The sequence below is a fragment of the Nannobrachium achirus genome (genome assembly GCF_963921795.1).
Source record: "Nannobrachium achirus genome assembly, chromosome: 1".
NCBI classification, from domain to species: domain Eukaryota; kingdom Metazoa; phylum Chordata; class Actinopteri; order Myctophiformes; family Myctophidae; genus Nannobrachium; species Nannobrachium achirus.
In genome coordinates, this window is record NC_137810.1 from 974,934 (window position 1) to 1,002,625 (window position 27,692).

The window sequence follows — 27,692 nt, forward strand, 5'->3', positions numbered from 1 at the left end:
TTAGGAGGAGGTGGAGGTGACGTTTCCTGACGATACGATGGTCTCGCGGGGAGAGGTGTAGTCGCCGTCGCCGCCGTCCCTGTTGGCTCGAGCCGAGGAGTTGTCAGACTTGCTGCGGCTGAACTCCACGCCCATAGCGCCCCCTGTGGGGCGGGAGGAGAATTTTTATTATAGCAAAAACTAACGAAATAACAAAAAAATGAAATAAAACATTTTAGTTAGCTGAACTAAATGATATATGATATGATTTAGTACTCAACAATTGTCAGTTCACAGTGAAATGTGTCAGATAATGTATCTGTTGTTTTTTATTACACAATAGGCCTAATAAAAACTAAACTAAAACTAAGCCACGTCACAAACGATTTAAAAACGAATACGATTTGGCAAACCCGCTCTAAAAAAGAATGAAAACTGACTGAATAAGAGAATAAAAAGGTTAAAAACTGACTAAAACTAAAGAAAGATCAAAAAAGGGTCAAACTCGTTCTCCTGCTATACCACCAAAATGTGGAACGCCTTACCGAAGGCCTTAAAGGAGTGTGGTTCCCTAGCATCCTTTAAAATCGCCCTGAAAAACCACTTGCAGGCGGCAGCCGTTCGTAACTGGTAAAAACAAACCTAGCCCAGCCCTACCCTCCCCTGACCGTTCTATTGTAAATATCTACTGTATATATTTTCCTGCACTGTTTTCTTTTTTTTCTTTCTAGCTATCTACTGCATAGTACTGTGTTCTATCTGTCTTTCATTCAATGTTATATGAGATGCTTAAAGACCCAGTTCAGGGAATTAAGCTATTTCTTTATAGACACATTCTACATGTAGAATATTAATTTCTGAATCCCTGGGAAAAAAATTGGAACTTTATATTAAAGCATTGTGGAATAAGACTGCTTTACGTTTTTGAATCATGCCTGGGCAATCATTATTTGTAATGCTTTACCGTCGTGCGCATCACGGTAATACTATTAATTAATTACTTTTGATAGGCTACTCGATAGCCTATCAAAGGTCTGTTACTACTAAGGCATCTCTTCTTCCCTTCATGTTAGTTAGCGCCGGTAGCTAAACGCTAACGCTAACGTTCACAATCACAGTTAGCGTTAGCGTTTTTGTGTGTGCGTTAACGCACACACACACACACACGCGCACGCACACTGTGCGTGTGCGTGCATCAATCCACACTCCACTAGCCTCCTCTGACATTCCACAGACCACTGCGTTTGGTTAGCAGTTAGCCTAGCCTAGCGTTCCTTCTCCCCCTGTCAGACTGGTGCGGTGATAGCAGGCAACTGCTAGGGGCGTCAATTGGGTATGGCAGGGGTATGCAGCTGCCATACCTTGGCTACAGGGGGAAATAATAAAAATGTACTTTTCATCGTGCCTGTTGCTAAGGTATGGCAACAGTCATGTAGCTTGTTCTGAACTGACGCCACTGCAACTGCTGCCCCACTCACTCAGCCAATCACGGTGTGTGTGTGTGTGTGTGTGTGTGTGTGTGTGTGTGTGTGTGTGTGTGTGTGTGTGTGTGTGTGTGTGTGTGTGTGTGTTTGTGTTGTGTGCGTGCGTGCGTGCGTGCGAGTGGTGAAAAAAGTACTCAAATGTTTTACTTGAGTAAAACTGTAAAAGTATCACACTACTGCATTGTGGAAACTAACTAATGAAAATAATAATACTCAAGTAAAGTCAAAGTACCTGAATACAAAGTACTTGAGTAAATGTACTTAGTTACTTTCTTTTTTGAGTAAATGTACTTCAGTGCCCTTTTTTTTTTTTTTTTTTTTTTTCAAATCAAGAAAACCAAAGTGGATACTTCTGTGAATGGGCGTGGCTTCATTGTGTACATAGGCCACGCCCCTACAGTCCTTGTCAGAAAGGCCAGAAAAATATGTATTGGATTTGACACACTTTGAAACACATTTTTTTTAACTTTTAGATTTTTTTCATCATTAAAATCTTGTCTGTTGGTTAATAATACATCACTCTGTTGTGTGACAAACTGAGAATACACTTGTTATCATCTTTATTTGACTGAACTCCCCCTTTAAGTGGTTTCCTGTGCAAATAAGCCAAGTGCTTTCTAGGATCTCCTTTTAGTAGACCTTGTACCAGTGAACTGTACCGTCATGAAACTGTAGCTTTTTCTATGCAAACTGACAATAAAGTCTTCAATCAATCAATCAAATAATTCAATCAATCAATCCAGAGCTGTCCTGACCTTGGGAGGAGGAGTGGCACTTGGCGAGCAGGGCGGGAGCGCGCAGGCAGGCGGTGCAGCACAGCAGCGTCTTGAGGAAGGCTCTGCGCATCTCGTTGGAGGTGAGCGTGTAGATCAGAGGGTTCATGGCCGAGTTGAGCACGGCCAGCGCCAGGAACCACTCGGCCTTGTAGAGGACGGGACAGGAACGGATCTCACAGCCCACGTCCAGCAGCAGCAGCACGAAGAGCGGCGCCCAGCAGGCGATGAAGCAGCTCAACACGATGATCACCGTCTTCAGCAGAGCCATGGACTTCTCTGAGCTCTTACTGCTGGGGTTAGCACTGCCGCTACCGCGACTGTTGTTAGCAACCTTTAGAGAGAGAGAGAGAAACCTTTATCAGAGCCATGGACTTCTCTGAGCTCTTACTGCTGCTGGGGTTAGCACTGCCGCTGCCGCTGCTGCTGCCGCGACCGTTGTTAGCAACCTTTAGAGAGAGAGACAGAGAAACCTTTATCAGAGCCATGGACTTCTCTGAGCTCTTACTGCTGGAGGAGCTGGGGTTAGCGCTGCCGCTGCCGCGACCGTTGTTAGCTACCTTTAGAGAGAGAGACAGAGAAACCTTTATCAGAGCCATAGGGCGGCTTGCACCAAGAGGGATTAAATAAATCTTAGTTTAGGGTTAATCATGGTTTTGTTGATCTATGATTTATTTTAAATCGAGGTGCGTTGCACCACTTAAATTTAAGCATTGCTTAACAAATCTGTGATTAAACCCTTAACCTGTGATTAAAACCATAAACTGTGATTAATTCATGGATTAAATGTCCTCCATCTTGGATTTGCGATTGTAAACACACTGGAATAAACTATTCTCTTGAGCCTAATATCATTATCGTTACTCTTTTATTCACTTCTAGGAGAATGTGGGCAGGCCTATGTTAAGAAGAGCGCCTGCAGCCAAAACAAAACAAAAATATAACGCTCCCCGTCATACGACGGTGGCGCTCGGACGCTACAGTGCGGTGCGGAGCGGCGATGCGCGGCTAGAAGCAAGAAAAGACCACCGTTTTGATCACATTCACATTTGAGTCAATTATGAAGCGATTTCGAAAATTAAAACGTCTCCATGTTGCTTGGGAAGTCCACAAGCTTCCATGACAAATGTCTGTATGTCCCTGTAAATATTTAAATGTTCGCTAATTTAAAATAGCTGATGTACAGTAGGCCTACTACAAGGATGTGATGAGATGTTTGTTTTCAGCTGTGAAACGCTGTCTGCAGCTTACTTACTGTGGGGCTTCCCTCACAGGAGGGGGACCCCCATTCATGTCAATGGCATGTTTGCATTTAAACCACCTCTACAGCAGGTTTAAAATTAATCCCTTACTGATGTTTAAATCAAAGTTTAAAGTAGTGGTGCAACAGGATTATCAGTAATCCAGGTTTACAGTGAAAATTCAAACCAAGATTAAAAGGATGGTTTAAAACTAAACCTGATTAATGAAAACTAGATTTAAGGTTTGGTGCAAGCTGATTAAAAGATAAACCTTGATTTAAACCAGTTTAAGGCTTAAACCGTGTTGGTGCAAGCCGCCCATAGACTTCTCTGAGCTCTTACTGCTGCCAGAGGAGCTGCTGGGGTTAGCGCTACCGCGACCGTTGTTAGCAACCTTTAGAGAGAGAGACAGACAGATAGACCTTTATTGATCCTGTGGGGGGATACCACTAGTAAGACACCTCAGGTTGACATGCGACCTCAGGGTGACATGCGACCTCGCCCTAAAGGGGCGGCAGTCCAGGGGTGCCGCGAGATCATTTGATAATATTTGGAATTTATTTGGACACTTGAAAACATATGTAGTATCATTTTAAACTTGAAGTACAAAGTTATTTTCAGTCAGTTCTAAGGAAAATGGCTATTATCTCAACGTTTTCCTCGCAACATAGTCATTAAAATATCGTCACTGTCGGGCAGAAACCTTGTATCTCCATATATGGACATTACCAAATATGGGCATTCCCATATATGTCCTTAATATTGATAACATATTATCCTTAATAATGTCCTTAATATTGACAATATAGGAATCTCCATATATGGGCATAAAACGTACGTTAATTAGTAATGCTAAGCAGGGCCTTGGTGAGTTAGGGCCTTGGTTTGATGCCTGTGGATCTCCATATATGGGCATAAGGGGGTACACTAACATTCTCATTTTCGGCCTGGGATTTATGACATCAGAAATCTCCATGTATGGGCATAAAAGTTTTTTTTTTCTGGGAATCTTTTATACCCTGAGAAATCTCGTAGCTTGTCTGACTGTCAGTACAGGATGTGATGTCACGTGACAGCCTTTTTATGCCCATATATGAGTCATTCTGTACCACATCACTGTGACTCACTGACATCACGTGACATCACTTCCTGTACAGACAGCCAGTCAGACAAGCTATGAGATTTCTCAGGGTAAATGCGACCTTCGGTCGCAACCAACATCTGGTATTCCTAAACTTAACCTCAGTAAAACTGTGACTTGACCTAACCTTATTCCTAATCTTAACCTGAGTAAAACTATGCCTAAGCCTAACATAATATCTAACTTTATCCTCAGTAGTCAGTCGCCAGAGGCAGCATAGCAGTTAGGGTTACAGATACAGAGCAATGAAAAGGGACAGCAGCAGCCAGCAGGGTACAGCTAGCAGTAGCGACACAACCTTAACTAAAACAGCAGTTCACTCTCTTGGCGACACCTCAGTCTGCATGACTAGATATATATCTATAAGTTAACTATAAATACCGGAACAGATTGCATCTGTGATGAAGTGGAAAGAAGCCAACGTAACAAGGTGTAATTCTTATCACACACATAGTGCACATACAGTACAGTACAGTACAGTACAGTACAGTTAAGTACAGTATCTGCAAACACCAGAGTTTTGGTGCATGTGCTGCATTCTTGTTTCACACGTCGGTTTAAGGTACTACTGGCAGCATCGATTCAGAATCCTGCACGGCCCGAATTGCGATGCATCGCTGAATGGATTATTGTTGACACCACTAGTTACCATAGTCCATCTTGTTTTACGGTCAATATAGTTTTTACCTTTCTGAACACCAGCTTGTGGCTGCGTGCCCTCACCAGGGTGTAGATGTTCTATCATAGAGAAGGGGTGGTACAGGTGGGTAAAGAGGTGGTACAGAGAGGTGGTACAGAGGGGTGGAGAGGTGGTACAGAGAGGTGGTACAGATGGTATAGAGGGGTGGAGGTACCTTTCTGAACACCAGCTTGTGGCTCCTGGCCCTCACCAGGGCGTAGATGCGGGCGTAAAGCACCACGATGGCCATGAGGATGACGCTGAACACCGTGGTACAGAACAGGATGTAGGTCTTGTGGTAGAGAGGAAGGACGGTGGAGCAGCGAGTCATGTTGTCGATGCAGTTCCAGCCAATCACAGGCAGGCCTCCCAGCACCGCCGCCACCATCCACACCGCACTGATCAGCAGGAACACACGGCACGTGTTGCCCTGGCAACCACAGAGAGAGAGACTGTGATTGGTTGACAGGACAGTAGACGACATGTGATTGGTTGACAGGACTGTAAACAACATCTGATTGGTTGACAGGACAGTAGACGACATGTGATTGGTTCGACAGGACTGTAAGCGACGTGTGATTGGCTCACAGACAGGTTTAAAACCTATGTGGGAATTTTGACTACGATTGTGCAATTTCATGTTTTCACATCATGTTCTCTGGTCAATCAATCGATTAATCCATTGGTTTTCAACCAGTGGTCCGGGGACCACTAGCGGTCCTTGAGGGGGTTCCAGGTGGTCCCCCACTAAATGCTGGAGAGTTGGTAACCAAATGCACCCTTATAGATTTTTAACTCTTGAGAGCGTAAAATAAAACCAAATGCAATTGGCTTGATGTATTGTTAAGCATCTGCATTACTTAATTTACCAGAAGTCTACACAATTAGAGAATGCAGAAGAATTGTTATTTTGATCAACGTTTTGCCTGTTATCTCTCTTATGGCACCAACATCAATACAGCATGGAATCTTATTAGGAAGGGAATAACTTCAGAAATAATGTCATATCCTGGAATAAATTCCTTACCAAAATATTTCTTCACCAATGTGTTTGTAAAGGTGTCTAGTAACACATCTCACACCAATGTGTTTGTAAAGGTGTCTAGTAACACATCTCACACCAATGTGTTTGTAAAGGTGTCTAGTAACACATCTCACACCAATGTGTTTGTAAAGGTGTCTAGTAACACATCTCACACCAATGTGTTTGTAAAGGTGTCTAGTAACACATCTCACACCAATGTGTTTGTAAAGGTGTCTAGTAACACATCTCACACCAATGTGTTTGTAAAGGTGTCTAGTAACACATCTCACATCAATGTGTTTGTAAAGGTGTCTAGTAACACATCTCACACCAATGTGTTTGTAAAGATGTCTAGTAACACATCTCACATCAATGTGTTTGTAAAGGTGTCTAGTAACACATCTCACATCAATGTGTTTGTAAATGTGTCTAGTAACACATCTCACATCAATGTGTTTGTAAAGGTGTCTAGTAACACATCTCACATCAATGTGTTTGTAAATGTGTTTGTAAAGGTGTCTAGTAACACATCTCACATCAATGTGTTTGTAAAGGTGTCTAGTAACACATCTCACATCAATATGTTTGTAAAGGTGTCTAGTAACACATCTCACATCAATGTGTTTGTAAAGGTGTCTAGTAACACATCTCACATCAATGTGTTTGTAAAGGTGTCTAGTAACACATCTCACATCAATGTGTTTGTAAAGGTGTCTAGTAACACATCTCACACCAATGTGTTTGTAAAGGTGTCTAGTAACACATCTCACACCAATATGTTTGTAAAGGTGTCTAGTAACACATCTCACATCAATGTGTTTGTAAAGGTGTCTAGTAACACATCTCACACCAATGTGTTTGTAAAGGTGTCTAGTAACACATCTCACATCAATGTGTTTGTAAAGGTGTCTAGTAACACATCTCACACCAATGTGTTTGTAAAGGTGTCTAGTAACACATCTCACATCAATGTGTTTGTAAAGGTGTCTAGTAACACATCTCACATCAATGTGTTTGTAAAGGTGTCTAGTAACACATCTCACATCAATGTGTTTGTAAAGGTGTCTAGTAACACATCTCACACCAATGTGTTTGTAAAGGTGTCTAGTAACACATCTCACATCAATGTGTTTGTAAAGGTGTCTAGTAACACATCTCACATCAATGTGTTTGTAAAGGTGTCTAGTAACACATCTCACACCAATGTGTTTGTAAAGGTGTCTAGTAACACATCTCACATCAATGTGTTTGTAAAGGTGTCTAGTAACACATCTCACATCAATGTGTTTGTAAAGGTGTCTAGTAACACATCTCACATCAATGTGTTTGTAAAGGTGTCTAGTAACACATCTCACACCAATGTGTTTGTAAAGGTGTCTAGTAACACATCTCACACCAATGTGTTTGTAAAGGTGTCTAGTAACACATCTCACATCAATGTGTTTGTAAAGGTGTCTAGTAACACATCTCACACCAATGTGTTTGTAAAGATGTCTAGTAACACATCTCACACCAATGTGTTTGTAAAGATGTCTAGTAACACATCTCACATCAATGTGTTTGTAAAGGTGTCTAGTAACACATCTCACATCAATGTGTTTGTAAAGGTGTCTAGTAACACATCTCGTTTCCCGAGGAGAAAAACATTCCTTGGCCAAAATAAAAACAGCCTGAAAAAACTATGGTTTAGTGATAAACCCCTCACATGCTACTTAAATCATATTTATTTATTTATTATTTATTTATTAACAATGGATTCAGAATCATGACAAACCCCTCACATGCTACTTAAATCATATTTATTTATTTATTATTTATTTATTAACAATGGATTCAGAATCATGACAAACCCTCACATGCTACTTAAATCATATTTATTTATTTATTATTTATTTATTAACAATGGATTCAGAATCATGACAAACCCCTCACATGCTACTTAAATCATATTTATTTATTTATTATTTATTTATTAACAATGGATTCAGAATCATGACAAACCCCTCACATGCTACTTAAATCATATTTATTTATTTATTATTTATTTATTAACAATGGATTCAGAATCATGACAAACCCTCACATGCTACTTAAATCATATTTATTTATTTATTATGTATTTATTAACAATGGATTCAGAATCATGACAAACCCCTCACATGCTACTTAAATCATATTTATTTATTTATTATTTATTTATTAACAATGGATTCAGAATCATGACAAACCCCTCACATGCTACTTAAATCATATTTATTTATTTATTATTTATTTATTAACAATGGATTCAGAATCATGACAAACCCCTCACATGCTACTTAAATCATATTTATTTATTTATTATTTATTTATTAACAATGGATTCAGAATCATGACAAACCCTCACATGCTACTTAAATCATATTTATTTATTTATTATTTATTTATTAACAATGGATTCAGAATCATGACAAACCCCTCACATGCTACTTAAATCATATTTATTTATTTATTATTTATTTATTAACAATGGATTCAGAATCATGACAAACCCTCACATGCTACTTAAATCATATTTATTTATTTATTATTTATTTATTAACAATGGATTCAGAATCATGACAAACCCCTCACATGCTACTTAAATCATATTTATTTATTTATTATTTATTTATTAACAATGGATTCAGAATCATGACAAACCCCTCACATGCTACTTAAATCATATTTATTTATTTATTATTTATTTATTAACAATGGATTCAGAATCATGACAAACCCTCACATGCTACTTAAATCATATTTATTTATTTATTATTTATTTATTAACAATGGATTCAGAATCATGACAAACCCCTCACATGCTACTTAAATCATATTTATTTATTTATTATTTATTTATTAACAATGGATTCAGAATCATGACAAACCCCTCACATGCTACTTAAATCATATTTATTTATTTATTATTTATTTATTAACAATGGATTCAGAATCATGACAAACCCCTCACATGCTACTTAAATCATATTTATTTATTTATTATTTATTTATTAACAATGGATTCAGAATCATGACAAACCCCTCACATGCTACTTAAATCATATTTATTTATTTATTATTTATTTATTAACAATGGATTCAGAATCATGACAAACCCCTCACATGCTACTTAAATCATATTTATTTATTTATTATTTATTTATTAACAATGGATTCAGAATCATGACAAACCCCTCACATGCTACTTAAATCATATTTATTTATTTATTATTTATTTATTAACAATGGATTCAGAATCATGACAAACCCCTCACATGCTACTTAAATCATATTTATTTATTTATTATTTATTTATTAACAATGGATTCAGAATCATGACAAACCCCTCACATGCTACTTAAATCATATTTATTTATTTATTATTTATTTATTAACAATGGATTCAGAATCATGACAAACCCCTCACATGCTACTTAAATCATATTTATTTATTTATTATTTATTTATTAACAATGGATTCAGAATCATGACAAACCCCTCACATGCTACTTAAATCATATTTATTTATTTATTATTTATTTATTAACAATGGATTCAGAATCATGAAAAACCCCTCACATGCTACTTAAATCATATTTATTTATTTATTATTTATTTATTAACAATGGATTCAGAATCATGACAAACCCCTCACATGCTACTTAAATCATATTTATTTATGTATTATTTATTTATTAACAATGGATTCAGAATCATGAAAAACCCCTCACATGCTACTTAAATCATATTTATTTATTTATTATTTATTTATTAACAATGGATTCAGAATCATGACAAACCCCTCACATGCTACTTAAATCATATTTATTTATTTATTATTTATTTATTAACAATGGATTCAGAATCATGACAAACCCCTCACATGCTACTTAAATCATATTTATTTATTTATTATTTATTTATTAACAATGGATTCAGAATCATGAAAAACCCCTCACATGCTACTTAAATCATATTTATTTATTTATTATTTATTTATTAACAATGGATTCAGAATCATGACAAACCCTCACATGCTACTTACATCATATTTATTTATTTATTATTTATTTATTAACAATGGATTCAGAATCATGAAAACATGCTCCTCACATGCTACTTAAATCATATTTATTTATTTATTATTTATTTATTAACAATGGATTCAGAATCATGACAAACCCTCACATGCTACTTAAATCATATTTATTTATTTATTATTTATTTATTAACAATGGATTCAGAATCATGACAAACCCTCACATGCTACTTAAATCATATTTATTTATTTATTATTTATTTATTAACAATGGATTCAGAATCATGACAAACCCTCACATGCTACTTAAATCATATTTATTTATTTATTATTTATTTATTAACAATGGATTCAGAATCATGACAAACCCTCACATGCTACTTAAATCATATTTATTTATTTATTATTTATTTATTAACAATGGATTCAGAATCATGACAAACCCTCACATGCTACTTAAATCATATTTATTTATTTATTATTTATTTATTAACAATGGATTCAGAATCATGACAAACCCTCACATGCTACTTAAATCATATTTATTTATTTATTATTTATTTATTAACAATGGATTCAGAATCATGACAAACCCTCACATGCTACTTAAATCATATTTATTTATTTATTATTTATTTATTAACAATGGATTCAGAATCATGACAAACCCCTCACATGCTACTTAAATCATATTTATTTTGGTGTGTTAATTTAATGGGACCCCAACTTTCAGCAGCTGTCAAGGATTCTCTTAGGGAAACTGTGTTACTAGACACCTTTACAAACACATTTGTGAAGAAATGTTTTCGTAAGGAATTTATTCCAGGACTTTTTAAGATATTCCCTTCCTATATCCAACGACAACAAAATATTCAACGTTTTGGGTCTGGGAGGTTCAACCAGCCTAAGTTCTCACATGTCTCTCCCCTTCTCCGCAGCCTCCACTGGCTCCCGGTTGCGGCCCGCACTGAATACAAAACACTGATGCTGACCTTCAAAGCAGCCAAAGGTATGGCTCCTCCATACCTCCAAAACCTGATCAACCCCTACACCCCCACCTGTTCACTTAGATCAGCCAACACAGGGATGCTGACAGAACCCTCGCTAAAAACTCCAGGGCAAAAATCCACTCGTCCGAGACAGTTTGCCCTCCTGGCCCCCAAGTTGTGGAATAAACTCCCTGTCGCACTTAGAACAACGGACTCACTCGCTAGCTTTCGCCGTGGACTGAAGACTCACCTTTTCAGACTCCACCTAAACCCTTAGCACTACAGAAAAGTCAGTGACCATACATGAAGCTAGTTAGCATTAGTTTTTTGTCTTTAGGTTTTTAGAACTTTGATTATACTGTGTTTTTTCTAGATAGATATCCATTTGCATTTGTTATATTGTTGATGATGTTCTGACATATTATCTTGCTTATTATTGTGATGTTATCTGCTTATTGTAAGTCGCTTTGGATTAAAAGCGTCTGCTAAATGCTTAAACTGTAAACTGTAAACTGTAAACTTAAATCTCATCCATTGGTTGTCCAAGACTCAAATGGACCTTGATATGAAAAGGGTTGAAAGCCACTGGGTTAATCAATCAATCAATCAATCAATCAATCAATCAATGGGGTTAATGAATCAAACCTTGTTGTGTAGTTTCATCTTCAGCATGGTCAGGTGACGTTCTATGGCGATGGCCAGCAAACTGAAGACTGAGGCAGCGAGCGCTACGAACATACTGCCTTCTCTTAGGAACCACTGAGTAGGAGTTAACCTGTAATTATAGTTAATATGAACATACTGGAGTTAACCTGTAATTATAGTTAATATGAACATACTGGAGTTAACCTGTAATTATAGTTAATATGAACATACTGGAGTTAACCTGTAATTATAGTTAATATGAACATACTGGAGTTAACCTGTAATTATAGTTAATATGAACATACTGGAGTTAACCTGTAATTATAGTTAATATGAACATACTGGAGTTAACCTGTAATTATAGTTAATATGAACATACTGGAGTTAACCTGTAATTATAGTTAATATGAACATACTGGAGTTAACCTGTAATTATAGTTAATATGAACATACTGGAGTTAACCTGTAATTATAGTTAATATGAACATACTGGAGTTAACCTGTAATTATAGTTAATATGAACATACTGGAGTTAACCTGTAATTATAGTTAATATGAACATACTGGAGTTAACCTGTAATTATAGTTAATATGAACATACTGGAGTTAACCTGTAATTATAGTTAATATGAACATACTGTAGGAGTTAACCTGTAATTATAGTTAATATGAACATACTGGAGTTAACCTGTAATTATAGTTAATATGAACATATTGGAGTTAACCTGTAATTATAGTTAATATGAACATACTGGAGTTAACCTGTAATTATAGTTAATATGAACATACTGGAGTTAACCTGTAATTATAGTTAATATGAACATACTGTAGGAGTTAACCTGTAATTATAGTTAATATGAACATACTGGAGTTAACCTGTAATTATAGTTAATATGAACATACTGGAGTTAACCTGTAATTGTAGTTAATATGAACATACTGGAGTTAACCTGTAATTATAGTTAATATGAACATACTGGAGTTAACCTGTAATTATAGTTAATATGAACATACTGGAGTTAACCTTTAATTATAGTTAATATGAACATACTGCCTTCTCTTAGGAACCACTGAGTAGGAGTTAACCTGTAATTATAGTTAATTAACTGTTAATTAATGATTATTAATGAACATACTGCCTTCTCTGAGAAACCACTGGGTAGGAGTTAACCTGTAATTACAGTTAATTACTGTTAAGCGAGATACATTAGCGGTTAGCATAAGTGTCAATATAATAATTGCGACCATAGGTCGCAGATTAGTATGTGAACGGTCACAGCTTGTTCGTATGTATCTCTGTCTGTCTGTCTGTCTGTCACGCCTGACACTGTGGTTCTATGGGTTTGTCACTCTGATGTCACTGTGATGTCCGGGGAACCACTCTTAACAGAATGGGTTTGCCGCTCGAACATCACGCTCTGGCTTCACTGTGATGTCACACTAACATAATCCCTTTTATGCCCAGATGTCATCAATATTAAGCCCATATCTAACAGGACTTCATATGGGAATGCCCATATATGGAGGCCACATCGGCCACATACCACACTAACGGCGGCTGGGTCTACATACAGGGATCTCCATGTATGGGCATAAAAGGTATGATGTCAGATGTCATAGACCATCATAGGACTTTCACATAACGAATAACTGAGTAATGTTTTGGCTCTCAGAGCATATCTCCTTATACAGTACATAGATCTCCATATATGGGTACCAGGGTACTCCATATATGGGTAACTGGTCCGATATACATCACTGGCCAGATGACCAAGAATTGGCGCGACCTCAAGGTTGCATGTCGCCCTGAGGCGTCTTACTAGCAATAATAATATTCATGGTATCTAATGTGGTTGTTAAATCTACCTGTATGTATTGGCTCCAGAGAGAAGGATGTTAGCAGTGTAAATATAATAAGGGTAATAATAATAATAATAATAATAATACCTATAAGTATTGGCTCCAGACAGCAGTATATTAGCAGTATAAACCCCTCCAGCCAGAAGGTCACTCAGAGCCAGGTTTCCTATGAAGAAGTACATGGGTTTGTGGAACTTCTTGGTCCTCCAGATGGTGGTGAGGACCAGCACGTTCTCCATGACGATCAGACAGCACACCAGGATGAAGAGGACCGAGTCCGCCTTCAGACCACTGTCCTGCTGCGCCACCTGGTGGTAGAAAGTAACATTACACCTTCAGACCACTGTCAGTGCTCCACCTAGTGGTAGGAAGAAACATTACACCTTCAGACCCCTGTCCTGGTGCTCCACCTGGAGGCAGAAAGAAACATTACACCTTCAGACCACTGTCAGTGCTCCACCTAGTTACACCAAGTCAGCCTTCAGACCATAGATACAGTAGTTGCGTTTCCGTAAAGCCGTTTTTTGCGCATTAAGGCTTTTGCGCATAAGTCTTTCATGCGCTTGGAGATGGTGGATTTTGAGGCTTTATTGAAAAAACGTCATGCGCATTAATGCAATGGAAACACTAAGTGAATACGTTTTGAATTAAAATGTATTGAACTTGCATGATATGGATTTGGCTGAAGGGAGCTGAAGGGAGCTACCAACTTGTTAGCGCTGTGTTCCCAATGTACCTTGCATTGGATGTTTATTTTACTGCTATGTTGTGTGCACTGTGTAAGCCTCGTCCGTCACGTCACCCAAGTAAATCCTGGCTAACCCTTTCAAACCTTTCACTCCGAGCGTATCGGAAGTGTGCAGAGGTGACGAAAGTCGGGGCGACCCGATTTACTACTTTGGTTCGACCTCCCGTTCGTACGACCAACTAAACCTAACCTTAACCCTAACCCTTACCTCAGTAAGACTAATGCTGGTGAATGCTAACGTGGTGAATGCTAATGTGGCGGAGAGAGTCGCAGCCTCTGCCTGAAGCCTCAAAAGTCTAGTATCTGCCCTCGTTCCATAGGGATATCCCTTTGGCGTAATAGTTAAAGGACCTACACCATGAATTTTCACTTTTTCTATTTTAAAACCTTTTTTTGGGGTCCCACTGGCACCTTCTATCCTCACAAAGTCCTATTTCTGACCATTGTGTCTTTCTCTGGTTTTGGGAAGACAGAGATGAAAAGCTTTCCACGGGTTCTCAGAACAGTGCTGTTCTGAGAGTTGATCCGTGTGACGTCACACGGATTCCCGTTTTTTTTTTTCAGAATCAAAAAAAAAAAATCAAAAAATTATTTTTCAAATTTTTTTTTTTCAAAAAATCTTTTTTTTTTCCAATTTTTTTTTCAAAAACATTTTTTTTTTCAAAAAACTTTTGAAATTTTTTTTTTCAAAAAACTTTTTTTTCAAAAAACTTTTTTTTCAAAAAACTTTCTTTTTTTTATCAAACATTTTTTGTCAAAACATTATTTTATTTTTTTTACTTTTTTTTTATACATGATACAATGCAGGTGGGGTTGATTGTCTAATGTAGATTAACTTTCTGTAATGTCTGGTCTAGCAACGGTCGCCCTGTGTCATTTGACAGTAGGCCTATAACATACAACATAGGCCTACAGTAGGCTATAATCAGAGCTGCAACATTATCCTATTTTTGTATTGGCCCAATATTAACATTAATTGTTGTCAACGTGGGGTCCGGGGAGGAGTGAAGAGGAGGGGAGGGGGGAGGGGTGGAAAAACCCCACTAGATGCGCCCCTGAGCAAACAGAGGCCGTTTTGGTATTGCAGCTGGAGAGCCTCATTATAGTAGAGCTAGAACAAACAAAAAGAATGGTCAGAGTGTTTGTTGAGGGTTAAAACCTGTCTAAGACTCAATTTTGAGCATATATTTATACAAAAAATATAGTTTTAAAAGCATGGTGTAGGCCCTTTAAGATACTGGAATTTCACACAGGAGACCCGGGTTCGAAGCCGGTTGGGGAGGTTCGGATCACCTCCGTTACACTAACCTGCCGACGCTGGTGAATGCTAACCTGGTGAATGCTAACCTGGTGAATGCTAACCTGCTAGGACCAACGGGATGTGCCTTTTTGATCCACTCGGATTGAAAGACCTGCATTAGAGGGACTCCTGACCGAGGGAATCTGCATCGCTTCCACGTGCGTCACAGAAACTTGGTAGGCCAATCAGAGGCAGGTGGGGGCGGGTCTTAACGTACGCAGCCTCTAAGAACAGCTGAGCCGCGTGACATCAGGAAGTGGATGGAAACATGACAATAAAGATCTGTTCAATTGAATTGATAAGTCCCGGAAAAGACGCACTGTGATTGGCCAGTAGTCACTTTGACTGGCAGCGTTCCCTAGTTTTTTCCCGGACATCCGGCCTCCAGTTGTTACCCGTCGCTCCAATAGACCATATTCACACGCGGCCATCTTGGATCACATGACTTCCTGGGATAGCAGCCTGCATTACATACCATTGTGAACAATGGAGCGATGGTCCCAAAATATGACTTCTATTCAACCAATTTATTTTTACCAAATCGACAAATGGTCAGATGACAACATCAACATCCCCAAAAGGATTAAATAGAAGGGTATCCACAATAGTCATGGTAGTTAGGCTGCACTGTTACTCTGTACAAAGACTTGCTACAGTATTATTATATTACTGTATCGTGATTTTTGCATATTAATCAGAAACAATCTAACAACAAATAGTTAATATGATAGTGGAGCAAGCACTGCACAGATAAGCAAGTCTTTGTACACAGTAAGGTTGCAGCCTAACTACCATGGATATTGTGGATAATACCCTTCTATTTAATCCTTTTGGGGATGTTGATGTTGTCATCTGACCATTTGTCGATTTGGTCAAAATAAATTGGTTGAATAGAAGTCATATTTTGGGACCATCGCTCCATTGTTTACAATGGTTTGTAATGCAGGCTGCTATCCCAGGAAGTCATGTGATCCAAGATGGCCACGGTGTGAATATGGTCAATGAACTGCAGTGGAGGATGAGGATCTCTAGCTGTTTATGTCTGTGGACCAGCACTGAGTCTGCTTTGAGACCAGATCCTGGTGTAAGTTACACCACACTGATACAGTCTTCTACCTCTGAGTCCTGGTGTAAGTTACACCACACTAATACAGTCTTCTACCTCTGAGTCCTGGTGTAAGTAACACCACACTAATACAGTCTTCTACCTCTGAGTCCTGGTGTAAGTTACACCACACTAATACAGTATTCTACCTCTGAGTCCTGGTGTAAGTAACACCTCACTAATACAGTATTCTACCTCTGAGTCCTGGTGTAAGTTACACCACTCTAATACAGTATTCTACCTCTGAGTCCTGGTGTAAGTAACACCTCACTAATACAGTATTCTACCTCTGAGTCCTGGTGTAAGTTACACCACTCTAATACAGTATTCTACCTCTGAGTCCTGGTGTAAGTAACACCTCACTAATACAGTATTCTACCTCTGAGTCCTGGTGTAAGTTACACCACACTAATACAGTCTTCTACCTCTGAGTCCTGGTGTAAGTTACACCTCACTAATACAGTCTTCTACCTCTGAGTCCTGGTGTAAGTTACACCTCACTAATACAGTCTTCTACCTCTGAGTCCTGGTGTAAGTTACACCACACTAATACAGTATTCTACCTCTGAGTCCTGGTGTAAGTAACACCACACTAATACAGTATTCTACCTCTGAGTCCTGGTGTAAGTTACACCTCACTAATACAGTATTCTACCTCTGAGTCCTGGTGTAAGTTACACCACTCTAATACAGTATTCTACCTCTGAGTCCTAGTGTAAGTTACACCACACTAATACAGTATTCTACCTCTGAGTCCTGGTGTAAGTTACACCACACTAATACAGTATTCTACCTCTGAGTCCTGGTGTAAGTTACACCACACTAATACAGTATTCTACCTCTGAGTCCTGGTGTAAGTTACACCACACTAATACAGTATTCTACCTCTGAGTCCTGGTGTAAGTTACACCACACTAATACAGTATTCTACCTCTGAGTCCTGTTGTAAGTTACACCTCACTAATACAGTCTTCTACCTCTGAGTCCTGGTGTAAGTTACACCTCACTAATACAGTATTCTACCTCTGAGTCCTGGTGTAAGTTACACCTCACTAATACAGTCTTCTACCTCTGAGTCCTGGTGTAAGTTACACCTCACTAATACAGTATTCTACCTCTGAGTCCTGGTGTAAGTTACACCTCACTAATACAGTATTCTACCTCTGAGTCCTGGTGTAAGTTACACCTCACTAATACAGTATTCTACCTCTGAGTCCTGGTGTAAGTTACACCACACTAATACAGTATTCTACCTCTGAGTCCTGGTGTAAGTTACACCACACTAATACAGTATTCTACCTCTGAGTCCTGGTGTAAGTTACACCTCACTAATACAGTATTCTACCTCTGAGTCCTGGTGTAAGTTACACCTCACTAATACAGTATTCTACCTCTGAGTCCTGGTGTAAGTTACACCTCACTAATACAGTATTCTACCTCTGAGTCCTGGTGTAAGTTACACCTCACTAATACAGTATTCTACCTCTGAGTCCTGGTGTAAGTTACACCTCACTAATACAGTATTCTACCTCTGAGTCCTGGTGTAAGTTACACCTCACTAATACAGTATTCTACCTCTGAGTCCTGGTGTAAGTTACACCTCACTAATACAGTATTCTACCTCTGAGTCCTGGTGTAAGTTACACCTCACTAATACAGTATTCTACCTCTGAGTCCTGGTGTATAAGTTACACCTCACTTAAGCCCCTTTTCGACTGCAGTTTTAGCACCACACCACACCACACCACACTACACCACACCACACCGCACCACATAAAAATATCGACATTTTCCATTACAAAAAAGTACCCCTATCGGTAAGAAACAAATTGACTCTTTTAACTGTGATTATAATACAATATACATTTGTATTACAACTATCCTAATTATAATGCACTTTAATGGATTATAACTGTGATTATAGTACATTATGAAGTATTAATGTATTACTATGATAATTAAAATACACTATAATAGATTATAATAGTGGTTATAACACAATATAATCTATTATCATGTATTACAACTATATCCTGCCCGGTCTAAATGAAAAGTCAGTGAGTGATCAGTCATTAATGATGTGTTTGGCCCTGTTTGGCCTAGCTCAGACCAACTCTAGAGTGGATACTTTTTAGTACCCTGTTTAGTACCACTTTCACACCACTCTACCCAGGTCCTTGTAGTGGAAAACCTGGCACAAGTGGGCGGTGTGGTGTGGAGTGGTGTGGAGTTGGGCCAGTGGAAAATGGGCTTAATACAGTATTCTACCTCTGAGTCCTGGTGTAAGTTACACCACACTAATACAGTCTTCTACCTCTGAGTCCTGGTGTAAGTTACACCACACTAATACAGTATTCTACCTCTGAGTCCTGGTGTAAGTTACACCTCACTAATACAGTCTTCTACCTCTGAGTCCTGGTGTAAGTAACACCTCACTAATACAGTATTCTACCTCTGAGTCCTGTTGTAAGTTACACCTCACTAATACAGTATTCTGAGTCCTGGTGTAAGTTACACCTCACTAATACAGTATTCTGAGTCATGGTGTAAGTTACACCTCACTAATACAGTCTTCTACCTCTGAGTCCTGGTGTAAGTAACACCTCACTAATACAGTATTCTGAGTCCTGGTGTAAGTTACACCACACTAATACAGTATTCTACCTCTGAGTCCTGGTGTAAGTTACACCTCACTAATACAGTCTTCTACCTCTGAGTCCTGGTGTAAGTAACACCTCACTAATACAGTATTCTGAGTCCTGGTGTAAGTTACACCTCACTAATACAGTATTCTGAGTCCTGGTGTAAGTTACACCTCACTAATACAGTATTCTGAGTCCTGGTGTAAGTTACACCTCACTAATACACCTCACTAATACAGTATTCTGAGTCCTGGTGTAAGTTACACCTCACTAATACAGTATTCTGAGTCCTGGTGTAAGTTACACCTCACTAATACAGTCTTCTGAGTCCTGGTGTAAGTAACACCTCACTAATACAGTATTCTACCTCTGAGTCCTGTTGTAAGTTACACCTCACTAATACAGTATTCTGAGTCCTGGTGTAAGTTACACCTCACTAATACAGTATTCTGAGTCCTGGTGTAAGTTACACCTCGCTAATACAGTCTTCTACCTCTGAGTCCTGGTGTAAGTAACACCTCACTAATACAGTATTCTGAGTCCTGGTGTAAGTTACACCACACTAATACAGTATTCTACCTCTGAGTCCTGGTGTAAGTTACACCTCACTAATACAGTCTTCTACCTCTGAGTCCTGGTGTAAGTAACACCTCACTAATACAGTATTCTGAGTCCTGGTGTAAGTTACACCTCACTAATACAGTATTCTGAGTCCTGGTGTAAGTTACACCTCACTAATACAGTATTCTGAGTCCTGGTGTAAGTTACACCTCACTAATACACCTCACTAATACAGTATTCTGAGTCCTGGTGTAAGTTACACCTCACTAATACAGTATTCTGAGTCCTGGTGTAAGTTACACCTCACTAATACAGTCTTCTACCTCTGAGTCCTGGTGTAAGTAACACCTCACTAATACAGTATTCTGAGTCCTGGTGTAAGTTACACCTCACTAATACAGTATTCTGAGTCCTGGTGTAAGTTACACCTCACTAATACAGTATTCTACCTCTGAGTCCTGGTGTAAGTTACACCACACTAATACAGTATTCTACCTCTGAGTCCTGGTGTAAGTTACACCACACTAATACAGTATTCTACCTCTGAGTCCTGGTGTAAGTTACACCACACTAATACAGTATTCTACCTCTGAGTCCTGGTGTAAGTTACACCTCACTAATACAGTCTTCTACCTCTGAGTCCTGGTGTAAGTTACACCTCACTAATACAGTATTCTGAGTCCTGGTGTAAGTTACACCTCACTAATACAGTATTCTACCTCTGAGTCCTGGTTTAAGTTACACCACACTAATACAGTATTCTACCTTTGAGTCCTGGTGTAAGTTACACCTCACTAATACAGTATTCTGAGTCCTGGTGTAAGTTACACCTCACTAATACAGTATTCTACCTCTGAGTCCTGGTTTAAGTTACACCACACTAATACAGTATTCTACCTCTGAGTCCTGGTGTAAGTTACACCTCACTAATACAGTATTCTGAGTCATGGTGTAAGTTACACCTCACTAATACAGTCTTCTACCTCTGAGTCCTGGTGTAAGTAACACCTCACTAATACAGTATTCTGAGTCCTGGTGTAAGTTACACCACACTAATACAGTATTCTACCTCTGAGTCCTGGTGTAAGTTACACCTCACTAATACAGTCTTCTACCTCTGAGTCCTGGTGTAAGTAACACCTCACTAATACAGTATTCTGAGTCCTGGTGTAAGTTACACCTCACTAATACAGTATTCTGAGTCCTGGTGTAAGTTACACCTCACTAATACAGTATTCTGAGTCCTGGTGTAAGTTACACCTCACTAATACACCTCACTAATACAGTATTCTGAGTCCTGGTGTAAGTTACACCTCACTAATACAGTATTCTGAGTCCTGGTGTAAGTTACACCTCACTAATACAGTCTTCTGAGTCCTGGTGTAAGTAACACCTCACTAATACAGTATTCTACCTCTGAGTCCTGTTGTAAGTTACACCTCACTAATACAGTATTCTGAGTCCTGGTGTAAGTTACACCTCACTAATACAGTATTCTGAGTCCTGGTGTAAGTTACACCTCGCTAATACAGTCTTCTACCTCTGAGTCCTGGTGTAAGTAACACCTCACTAATACAGTATTCTGAGTCCTGGTGTAAGTTACACCACACTAATACAGTATTCTACCTCTGAGTCCTGGTGTAAGTTACACCTCACTAATACAGTCTTCTACCTCTGAGTCCTGGTGTAAGTAACACCTCACTAATACAGTATTCTGAGTCCTGGTGTAAGTTACACCTCACTAATACAGTATTCTGAGTCCTGGTGTAAGTTACACCTCACTAATACAGTATTCTGAGTCCTGGTGTAAGTTACACCTCACTAATACACCTCACTAATACAGTATTCTGAGTCCTGGTGTAAGTTACACCTCACTAATACAGTATTCTGAGTCCTGGTGTAAGTTACACCTCACTAATACAGTCTTCTACCTCTGAGTCCTGGTGTAAGTAACACCTCACTAATACAGTATTCTGAGTCCTGGTGTAAGTTACACCTCACTAATACAGTATTCTGAGTCCTGGTGTAAGTTACACCTCACTAATACAGTATTCTACCTCTGAGTCCTGGTGTAAGTTACACCACACTAATACAGTATTCTACCTCTGAGTCCTGGTGTAAGTTACACCACACTAATACAGTATTCTACCTCTGAGTCCTGGTGTAAGTTACACCACACTAATACAGTATTCTACCTCTGAGTCCTGGTGTAAGTTACACCTCACTAATACAGTCTTCTACCTCTGAGTCCTGGTGTAAGTTACACCTCACTAATACAGTATTCTGAGTCCTGGTGTAAGTTACACCTCACTAATACAGTATTCTACCTCTGAGTCCTGGTTTAAGTTACACCACACTAATACAGTATTCTACCTTTGAGTCCTGGTGTAAGTTACACCTCACTAATACAGTATTCTGAGTCCTGGTGTAAGTTACACCTCACTAATACAGTATTCTACCTCTGAGTCCTGGTTTAAGTTACACCACACTAATACAGTATTCTACCTCTGAGTCCTGGTGTAAGTTACACCTCACTAATACAGTATTCTGAGTCCTGGTGTAAGTTACACCTCACTAATACAGTATTCTACCTCTGAGTCCTGGTTTAAGTTACACCACACTAATACAGTATTCTACCTCTGAGTCCTGGTGTAAGTTACACCACACTAATACAGTATTCTACCTCTGAGTCCTGGTGTAAGTTACACCACACTAATACAGTATTCTACCTCTGAGTCCTGGTGTAAGTTACACCACACTAATACAGTATTCTACCTCTGAGTCCTGGTGTAAGTTACACCTCACTAATACAGTATTCTACCTCTGAGTCCTGGTGTAAGTTACACCTCACTAATACAGTATTCTGAGTCCTGGTGTAAGTTACACCTCACTAATACAGTATTCTACCTCTGAGTTCTGGTTTAAGTTACACCACACTAATACAGTATTCTACCTTTGAGTCCTGGTGTAAGTTACACCACACTAATACAGTATTCTACCTCTGAGTCCTGGTGTAAGTTACACCTCACTAATACAGTATTCTGAGTCCTGGTGTAAGTTACACCTCACTAATACAGTATTCTACCTCTGAGTCCTGGTTTAAGTTACACCACTCTAATACAGTATTCTACCTCTGAGTCCTGGTGTAAGTTACACCTCACTAATACAGTATTCTACCTCTGAGTCCTGGTGTAAGTTACACCTCACTAATACAGTATTCTACCTCTGAGTCCTGGTGTAAGTTACACCTCACTAATACAGTATTCTGAGTCCTGGTGTAAGTTACACCACACTAATACAGTATTCTACCTCTGAGTCCTGGTGGAAGTTACACCTCACTAATACAGTATTCTACCTCTGAGTCCTGGTGTAAGTTACACCTCACTAATACAGTATTCTACCTCTGAGTCCTGGTGTAAGTTACACCTCACTAATACAGTATTCTACCTCTGAGTCCTGGTGTAAGTTACACCACTCTAATACAGTATTCTACCTCTGAGTCCTGGTGTAAGTTACACCACACTAATACAGTATTCTACCTCTGAGTCCTGGTGTAAGTAACACCTCACTAATACAGTATTCTACCTCTGAGTCCTGGTGGAAGTTACACCACTCTAATACAGTATTCTACCTCTGAGTCCTGGTGTAAGTTACACCACTCTAATACAGTATTCTACCTCTGAGTCCTGTTGTAAGTTACACCACACTAATACAGTATTCTACCTCTGAGTCCTGGTGTAAGTTACACCACACTAATACAGTATTCTACCTCTGAGTCCTGGTGTAAGTTACACCACACTAATACAGTATTCTACCTTTGAGTCCTGGTGTAAGTTACACCACACTAATACAGTATTCTACCTTTGAGTCCTGGTGTAAGTTACACCTCACTAATACAGTATTCTACCTCTGAGTCCTGGTGTAAGTTACACCACACTAATACAGTATTCTACCTTTGAGTCCTGGTGTAAGTTACACCACACTAATACAGTATTCTACCTTTGAGTCCTGGTGTAAGTTACACCTCACTAATACAGTATTCTACCTCTGAGTCCTGGTGTAAGTTACACCACACTAATACAGTATTCTACCTCTGAGTCCTGGTGTAAGTTACACCACACTAATACAGTGTTCTACCTCTGAGTCCTGGTGTAAGTTACACCTCACTAATACAGTATTCTACCTCTGAGTCCTGGTGTAAGTTACACCTCACTAATACAGTCTTCTACCTCTGAGTCCTGGTGTAAGTTACACCACACTAATACAGTATTCTACCTCTGAGTCCTGGTGTAAGTTACACCTCACTAATACAGTATTCTACCTCTGAGTCCTGGTGGAAGTTACACCACACTAATACAGTATTCTGAGTCCTGGTGTAAGTTACACCACTCTAATACAGTATTCTACCTCTGAGTCCTGGTGTAAGTTACACCACACTAATACAGTATTCTACCTCTGAGTCCTGGTGTAAGTTACACCACTCTAATACAGTATTCTACCTCTGAGTCCTGTTGTAAGTTACACCACACTAATACAGTATTCTACCTCTGAGTCCTGGTGTAAGTTACACCACACTAATACAGTATTCTACCTCTGAGTCCTGGTGTAAGTTACACCACACTAATACAGTATTCTACCTCTGAGTCCTGGTGGAAGTTACACCTCACTAATACAGTATTCTACCTCTGAGTCCTGGTGTAAGTTACACCTCACTAATACAGTATTCTACCTCTGAGTCCTAGTGTAAGTTACACCACACTAATACAGTATTCTACCTCTGAGTCCTGGTGTAAGTTACACCTCACTAATACAGTATTCTACCTCTGAGTCCTGGTGTAAGTTACACCACACTAATACAGTATTCTACCTCTGAGTCCTGGTGTAAGTTACACCACACTAATACAGTATTCTACCTCTGAGTCCTGGTGTAAGTTACACCACACTAATACAGTATTCTACCTCTGAGTCCTGGTGTAAGTTACACCACACTAATACAGTATTCTACCTCTGAGTCCTGGTGTAAGTTACACCACACTAATACAGTATTCTACCTCTGAGTCCTGGTGTAAGTTACACCTCACTAATACAGTCTTCTACCTCTGAGTCCTGGTGTAAGTTACACCTCACTAATACAGTATTCTACCTCTGAGTCCTGGTGTAAGTTACACCACACTAATACAGTATTCTACCTCTGAGTCCTGGTGTAAGTTACACCTCACTAATACAGTATTCTACCTCTGAGTCCTGGTGTAAGTTACACCTCACTAATACAGTCTTCTACCTCTGAGTCCTGGTGTAAGTTACACCTCACTAATACAGTATTCTACCTCTGAGTCCTGGTGTAAGTTACACCTCACTAATACAGTCTTCTACCTCTGAGTCCTGGTGTAAGTTACACCTCACTAATACAGTATTCTACCTCTGAGTCCTGGTGTAAGTTACACCACTCTAATACAGTATTCTACCTCTGAGTCCTAGTGTAAGTTACACCACACTAATACAGTATTCTACCTCTGAGTCCTAGTGTAAGTTACACCTCACTAATACAGTATTCTACCTCTGAGTCCTGGTGTAAGTTACACCTCACTAATACAGTCTTCTACCTCTGAGTCCTGGTGTAAGTTACACCTCACTAATACAGTATTCTACCTCTGAGTCCTGGTGTAAGTTACACCACACTAATACAGTATTCTACCTCTGAGTCCTGGTGTAAGTTACACCACACTAATACAGTCTTCTACCTCTGAGTCCTGGTGTAAGTTACACCTCACTAATACAGTATTCTACCTCTGAGTCCTGGTGTAAGTTACACCTCACTAATACAGTATTCTACCTCTGAGTCCTGGTGTAAGTTACACCTCACTAATACAGTATTCTACCTCTGAGTCCTAGTGTAAGTTACACCTCACTAATACAGTATTCTACCTCTGAGTCCTGGTGTAAGTTACACCACACTAATACAGTATTCTACCTCTGAGTCCTGGTGTAAGTTACACCTCACTAATACAGTATTCTACCTCTGAGTCCTAGTGTAAGTTACACCTCACTAATACGGTATTCTACCTCTGAGTCCTGTTGTAAGTTACACCACTCTAATACAGTATTCTACCTCTGAGTCCTGGTGTAAGTTACACCACACTAATACAGTATTCTACCTCTGAGTCCTGGTGTAAGTTACACCTCACTAATACAGTATTCTACCTCTGAGTCCTAGTGTAAGTTACACCACACTAATACAGTATTCTACCTCTGAGTCCTGGTGTAAGTTACACCACACTAATACAGTATTCTACCTCTGAGTCCTAGTGTAAGTTACACCACACTAATACAGTATTCTACCTCTGAGTCCTGGTGTAAGTTACACCACACTAATACAGTATTCTACCTCTGAGTCCTGGTGTAAGTTACACCTCACTAATACAGTATTCTACCTCTGAGTCCTGGTGTAAGTTACACCTCACTAATACAGTATTCTGAGTCCTGGTGTAAGTTACACCTCACTAATACAGTCTTCTACCTCTGAGTCCTGGTGTAAGTAACACCTCACTAATACAGTATTCTGAGTCCTGGTGTAAGTTACACCTCACTAATACACCTCACTAATACAGTATTCTACCCCTGAGAGTGGATTCAATGCATTTCAATGGAAATGGAGTGGTTTTGGTGGTCTTGTGCAGCTCTGGTCGTGCTGTGCAGACTGTGTGTTTATGCTTGAAGAAGATCAATTCTCCACACAGATTCTACTTTTCCCCTTTGGGAGGGCGAGGCTCCCCGTCTCTCTCTGTAAGCAGCCACACATGGATCGCTGTTACGCTGTTAGAGTGGAATGACGCTGGTGGCGTTTCCTGATGTTCCTTTGAACTTTGACACTTAAGCGTCTTTCAGTGTTTAGGACTGTCTCATTGGTCAGTGTTTAGGACTGTCTCATTGGTCAGTGTTTAGCTCTGTCCCATTGGTCAGTGTTTAGCTCTGTCTCATTGGTCAGTGTTTAGCTCTGTCCCATTGGTCAGTGTTTAGCTCTGTCTCATTGGTCAGTGTTTAGCTCTGTCCCATTGGTCAGTGTTTAGCTCTGTCCCATTGGTCAGTGTTTAGCTCTGTCTCATTGGTCAGTGTTTAGCTCTGTCCCATTGGACAGTGTTTAGCTCTGTCTCATTGGTCGGTGCCTGTCACTATGGGGTGACAGTTAAGCAGTGCTGAACCATCAACCTGTATTCAACCCTTGTTGCACGCTAACCCCACAACAGCTCAATGACGCTTCGTCATCGTCATAAGACTATTTTCGTTCCATTAACATGGGAGAGGCTATTAAAATGCAACCTTTTTTCTTTCTTTTTTTAACAGAAGTCTCATTTTGGAGGTGAACTACTCCTTGAAGTATTTTTTTCCACCACTCACCTTACGGAACTTTCCAGTATAGTTGTAATGAGTAGCGATCAGGTCTGAGTACGCCGGCTCCGCCAT

At 39.2% G+C, this 27,692-nt stretch overlaps 1 protein-coding gene across 1 annotated transcript; it reads right to left on the reverse strand.

Moving 5' to 3' along the window:
- Positions 1–27,692, reverse strand: s1pr1 (sphingosine-1-phosphate receptor 1; the record flags this gene model as incomplete). The annotated part of the gene is made up of 6 exons (XM_080749538.1): positions 1–143; positions 2,219–2,570; positions 5,473–5,727; positions 12,016–12,145; positions 13,963–14,183; positions 27,627–27,692. 6 exons carry the CDS (start codon positions 27,690–27,692, stop codon positions 1–3), a joined length of 1,167 nt encoding a protein of 388 aa, XP_080605664.1.